The sequence below is a fragment of the Triticum aestivum genome, chromosome 2B, assembly GCF_018294505.1.
Source record: "Triticum aestivum cultivar Chinese Spring chromosome 2B, IWGSC CS RefSeq v2.1, whole genome shotgun sequence".
Taxonomy (NCBI): Eukaryota; Viridiplantae; Streptophyta; class Magnoliopsida; order Poales; family Poaceae; genus Triticum; species Triticum aestivum.
In genome coordinates, this window is record NC_057798.1 from 622,505,420 (window position 1) to 622,511,640 (window position 6,221).

At 44.8% G+C, this 6,221-nt stretch overlaps 1 protein-coding gene across 1 annotated transcript; it reads left to right on the plus strand.

Annotated features, from left to right (window-relative positions):
* Positions 1 to 4,833: 4,833 nt before the first annotated feature.
* On the plus strand, positions 4,834 to 5,781 carry LOC123041793 (uncharacterized). The gene has a single exon (XM_044464351.1). The coding sequence runs from the start codon at positions 5,032 to 5,034 to the stop codon at positions 5,347 to 5,349; it is 318 nt and encodes a 105-aa protein (XP_044320286.1). The 5' UTR covers positions 4,834 to 5,031; the 3' UTR covers positions 5,350 to 5,781.
* The last annotated feature ends 440 nt before the right edge of the window (positions 5,782 to 6,221 follow it).

A 6,221-nucleotide genomic window follows, 5' to 3' on the forward strand; every position in this document is an offset into this window, starting at 1 on the left:
GCTCACTTTTATCATTAGTTACCTTGCTGTTTTTATAATTTCAGATTACAAAAACCTATATCTACCATACATATTGCACTTGTATCACCATCTCTTTGCCGAACTAGTGCACCTATACAATTTACCATTGTATTGGGTGTGTTGGGACACAAGAGACTCTTTGTTATTTGGTTGCAGGGTTGTTTGAGAGAGACCATCTTCATCCTATGCCTCCCACGGATTGATAAACCTTAGGTCATCCACTTGAGGGAAATTTGCTACTGTCCTACAAACCTCTGCACTTGGAGGCCCAACAACGTCTACAAGAAGAAGGTTGTGTAGTAGACATCAATGCTTTGTCTAGTGGAATGTACCAAGGCAGTGAGGGGAAAGGAGGAATCGGGCTTGGTGGCGGCAAAGGTAGGTTTCACTTTGCAGGAGTAGATCATAGGGTTGCGGGCCTAGTGCGCACTTGCTCAACTTGTATGCAATGTGTCATCCATAGACTCAGGCATGCACTCACTCTTTGTTTTCAATAATTAGTCTACAGATTTTATTTTCTTTAGCAAACAACTCGACTTTGTTGATCTATTAAGGAACATAATATATGAGATCACATAAACTGAAGCAAAACTATCCGTGGCAAAAATTAAAGTTACATTAGGGCTTTTTTGATTTGTCGGATTCCAAATGTGGGAATAGGAAGAAATGAATTGCAATGTCAAGTTCATTTGAATCCTACATGTTTTTTATTCACTTGATTGTATCACAGGAAAGATGAATAATTATTTTCAAGACTTGAGCATATACTAAATTTCCCATGGAATATAGTATAAAGAATACTTAGAAAAAAATTGCAGGAGTTAATCCTAAGAAACCTTAAGGATTCTGATCATCTAAAGTTACTATGGAAACCCTTTGAAGTGATGAAGTCATAGGTTCTTTAAGTCATCAACTCTTGCTCCACCTATTTATTCATTTTTGAACTGAAATCCATAGAACAATCGTTCAAAGATTTTGTTTCATTAATCAAATAAATTATGTACAAACACTCTAATAAAAGAAAAGCAACAAAAATTAGCCTACTCTAATTCTCGAAAAATCCATTCTAAAAAATTAGACTAGATGTGAGTCAATCCACTCTATGAAGCGCCATTGATGTTCGATCTTGACCCTGGACTTAATCCGCTGAAGATCATTCCTAAGCAAAAATTTCCAACTTGTAAAGAGTGGTTCTGAGTTTTAAAGATTTTTGAATTCTCTGAATCCAAATGTGCCAACAGCCCATGATGATGATGTCCATTCCAAAGTCATGTGGCATGGAATCTAGAAGTAGGATAATTTCATCTAGTGCAAAGATCCCTCTCTTCTATTGCTGCTTATGGAGTCCGAGTATTCAATTACAAAAGAGCAGTCCCAGAAAATATGCAAGGCAGTTTCATCAGTGTGCAAGTTTCATAGCTCACATAAATAGGATTGAAGGGGAAAAAGTTCCTCTGTAGCAACTTTCTTGTGTTCACTTTGTCAAGTAGTTACAGCCAGAAGAAAATTTTGTATATGAACATAGCTGCACTTTCTAGATATTTTTTAAAATGTGATGACCACTATCTTGCCTATGTGACCACTTATATAGCTGCATGGAGGAGAAAACATTATGTTTCCAGGGGTATATCCATCTGTCAGCTGCCGTTGAGAAGTGCGATTGCTAAATTGTCATACAAAATTCCTGGTACTATTTGTATCCTTGGTTTTTGACAGTGGTGTGTGTAAAATCTCTATGAAATTAGAGGCAACCCAAGCATCCTTTATGTAGATGTTCTCATGTAAGAAGAAAGAAAATAGCTCTGGAAACCTATCTTTCAAAGCCTCATTAGACAAATTATCTAGCCAAAGCATCGATGTATCTCCTCTGCCAACCTTCACTTGTGAAAAATGCTTAAGATGCTTTTCCACCAAAATGAACTTGTAGCTCTATCAAGATCAAGTCTGTTTGTGTAGTAGGATTCTCAAACGAACTTAAACTTGAGGATATCAGCTATGTTGAAGAATTTATCAAGGTTTTTCATAAGTAGACACTTGTTATGCTTAGCTAGGTTAGGAACTCCCAAACCTCCTGTGTTCTTGTGTTGACAAACTTTGTCCCAAGCTATGAGAGCAGTCCCTCCATCTTCCATACCATATTTTCTCTAGAAGAAATGTCTGAGGTATTTGTTTAAGTTAATAATTACACCAGCTAGGAGTGTGAGTGTAGACATGAAGAAGATGGGCAGGCTATAAAAAACCGACTTAACCAAGGTAAGTATGTCTCCATAGGATATTAGAGTCGAGCAGCCAACTAGTATCCTTTAAAATCTTTGCAATATTGGTGAAAATCCTCAATTTCGGGCTTGTACTATTGGGTTCTACGATAGGGTGCATCGACTGCAAATTAAAATTCCCTACCCGTAGAACATCCAGGAAAATGCTACGATAGATGAATCATGGATCGTTACCACTAGACGCGCAGTGCCGTGCAGCGGAAGTAGAGTTGGAGCAGCGCGTCTCCGGAGTCGCCTCCTCCTCGATCTCCCTCGATCAGTCGATCATCGGATCCCACGTACAGGTCCGCCAGAGTGGCACAAGTGCACCACCTCTAAAGGTATCCGCGCGTGCAGGAGGAACACCGTGCAGCGGACTGCTAGGTCCGATCGCATAGCCGACGATGAGTGGAGGTGTCTAGTTGCAACACATGCAAAGCCCTAGTGACGGCGCCGAAGCGATAAAAAAAAATGAGTGTGCCGCATTTGCGCTCTATATAGGCATCCGTCGCGGGCTCAACACTTGGGCCTCGCATGGATTCTGAAGCCCAAATTCTGTTCGGCATGGATCCGAGTCTGAGTAGGATCACACCTGGAGTCGGATCCGGCCTCACAGATTCCTTCCCTTAAGCGCGTGACCCCTTAGCTTCAAGTTAGCTTGGTCACAGGTCGGATCACCTTTGACCTATTCGGTTGGTAGCGGCCTTTAGCAAGGCGTGCCGACTACCAAGTAGACAATGAAGCCGGTTGGCGAACCTGTACAACTTGTCACACTTTCGTTCCCTTTGCCACATGATATATATGTTGTCGGGTTCAAGGCGAGTCTGTCATCCTTGTGCTTGCCCGACCTCTTTATCGTTCCAGTGATGCCGACCACTAACCGGATTATCTTATAATCCTTGTCGCATGGCCATACTTATCTTGGTCGGATCACACGAGGGGTCCAGAGTATATCTCTCCTGATTGGAGGGGCAAATCCCATCTTGCTCGACCTGTCTCGCAACATGGGTCTGGATAAACCCGAAACCTACCTTTATAACTACCCAACTACCCAGTTACGGAGTAGCGTTTGGTCGGCCCAAAGCATATTTATCACCATCCCGAGTACATGTGCCAGCTCAGGTCTTAGGACATAGAACGTATGTTGTACTAGAGACTCACAAATGACGTATTGTTGCGTCTCATAGTCGGATCTGTCCGACTCGGACCTTATCTGGATTCAGATCCGACTATGTCGAATCCAACCAAATCCTTTCAAGTCCATATTATCCGGCTAGCATCCAATGCTCCATGGCCAGTGAGACCAAGTCATCCACTGTGTCATATGCTAGTATAGTCAGTTGCGCATCCACACAACCCTTTCGACTAGGGACCTTTTAGGACTGTCATCATACAATGCATAGTCCCACAAACAAGTCACATACTTGCTGATACACATCATTGATAATGTCCAAGGACTATCTTTATTCATAAACACATAGAAAATATCATACATGATTACCTCTAGAGCATATCTCCCACACGGACAAATACAAAAGGAACCCCAAATAAGTAAAAGGGAGACTTCCCAACTTGCAACCAAGAGCATGTGCCTAACCCGCATCTGTTGTAAGGAAGTGTTTATGGGGACCAAAACAGATTTGTCATACTTGACTCTCAGAGTAGTGTAAGCAGATAAATGCATAAGCAGGTTTCTAATTTAATTTAGCTGGTTGGAGCAAGTAGGCATAGTCATCAACATATTGTATTACAGGGAAGTTGGGACAAGAGAGGAAGGTGATGGGACTTGGATCAACCCATTTGCCATAGCTCATTGAGAATTTATTGCAATAAATCAGTTGCTAGCACAAAGAAAAGTGGGAAGAGTGGATCTCCTCGTCTGACACCCCCTTCTACATAAGAATTGATTGCTAGGCAGACCATTCAGAAGGACATAGGAAAAAGCAGAGGAAAAAATCATTTGCATCTAGGCCCAAAATCTTATGTGCTAGCAGATTTTGCGATTAGGAGCTCTTAAATTGTGTTATGTTCAATCATATCAAAAGTTTAAAAAAAATGCAGCTTTAGGACGGCCAAGTTTTTCTCCAGATTGGTGACACTGGTGAATGTATTCATGTGCACAAGATTAAGTATGATGGTTTGCAACCTGTTTGCAAGCAACTTTGTAATGATCTTGGTTGAACTTGCTCCACCTATTGCACCTCAAAACTTGCACAAGTTGTACAAACCATTTGCCAATTGCCATTTATCAAGGGCTCCATCTGTCGCCAAATTTATTGATCCAAATGGCAAGGTCTTAAAGTCCCAAGTCGGCTAGCAGTGCAACGTTGCTCAGCAACTGTACGGCCAGAAAACGCATCACGCCACGTAATACATTAAATCCAAACAGAAACTGACCCTATTACAGTAAGTTTGCACACGGCAGCAGAAAACACGTCGCTCGCATTCCGAATCTGAAAAGGACGGTGACCCCCCACGAGAAGAGCGCTGGCACTACGATGGAATGTGCCAAACTGCAAGCCGAACGGAAGGGAACGCGCCTCGCCACGCACCTGTCGCACCACCTCCCACCCATCGCGGCCGTCGACATCGCATCCCACGACCCCACCCCCAATCCTCCCTTCCCGGGCCGTCCGCCTCAGCTACCAAGTCGGCCAATCCAACCAACCATCAACACACAGCTCACTCCAGCACTCCTCCTCCCTCCCGCTTCTCTCTCTCTCCCACTCTGCTGGTCGGCGAGAGGCTGCCTGCCATGTGGGCCTCGCCAGGGAGGCTGCCGGCGATGGAGGAGGAGGAGGAGGAGTGCGAGGCGGACGCGGGCCGCCGGGCGCCGATGGCGTCCTGCTGGGGCCGCTTCGGCCTGGCGGCGCTGTGGCACCGGCTCCGGCACCTTTTCCTGGCGCGGCGGAGGGCGCGGCACGGCCGCTCCATCCTCGGCGCCGGCGGGCTCAACTACGACCCGCTGAGCTACGCGCAGAACTTCGACGACAGCAGCCTGGAGCTCCACGAGCCGGACTTCACGGCCAGGTTCGCGCCGGCCCGCAACGCCTGCTCGCCCAGGCGGGCATGACGACGCGCCACTTCTCGGCGCCCCGGTGGCATACGGAGGATCCCTTTTGCCACTTCCTGGCGCCCTTGTGCGCCCCTTTGAGTGGTAAAAAGGCTTTATTTAATCCACGTATTTTCGGATAAATGTACATGTACATGTCATGCGGATGACGCAAGTAGTTTTCATTTTTCTTCGCGGGTGTAAATATTCGTGTGGTGTTCTTCCAAAAGAAAAGAAAACAGCGGGGTTTCTGATGAACTGCATAGGAGCCAGTCAGAGCATGTCTGTTTGGTTATCAGAAATTCGGAACAAGTTCCTCCTGATTAGATTTCTACGCTCCAAATGTGCATCAAGTTCGGAGCATTTCATGTGGTACTTATCTCAGCTTCGACTTAATCGATAGCGGTTTAAGCTAAATAGCTCATTGCACGTCAAATAAGTTGCTGAATGTTACTTTGTTGGCTTGTTGATATCTTGCAGAGCCGTGTCTGGGCATTATTATGAACAGTGTATTGCTCCGTGGGATCCTTTTACCGGTACCATTGTCGACTTTTCTTTGCTGTCTTAATCGAATTATTTGATATTTGAGCGCCTGCTTCTGTTGGAAAAGGGAAAGAGATAGTATGACGGATATGCCTTTTTATTGGGAAGTGTTTGCTACTAATTGTAGCTTAGCTTTCGGAGGGAATATTCTCACGGAAATCTATGGATAACGCATCAATACGCAACTTGGGAGAAAATATCAAAAACCAGGCCATTAGAGCATATATGCCCGTACTTGACAAATCCGACCTTATACGGCCACGGGCATGTCCACGGACAGCGCCGGACGGCCCCTTATTTGCCCCGCCGCATAGCCACAACAGTTTTTTGTTTCTGGAATTATGCCGGAG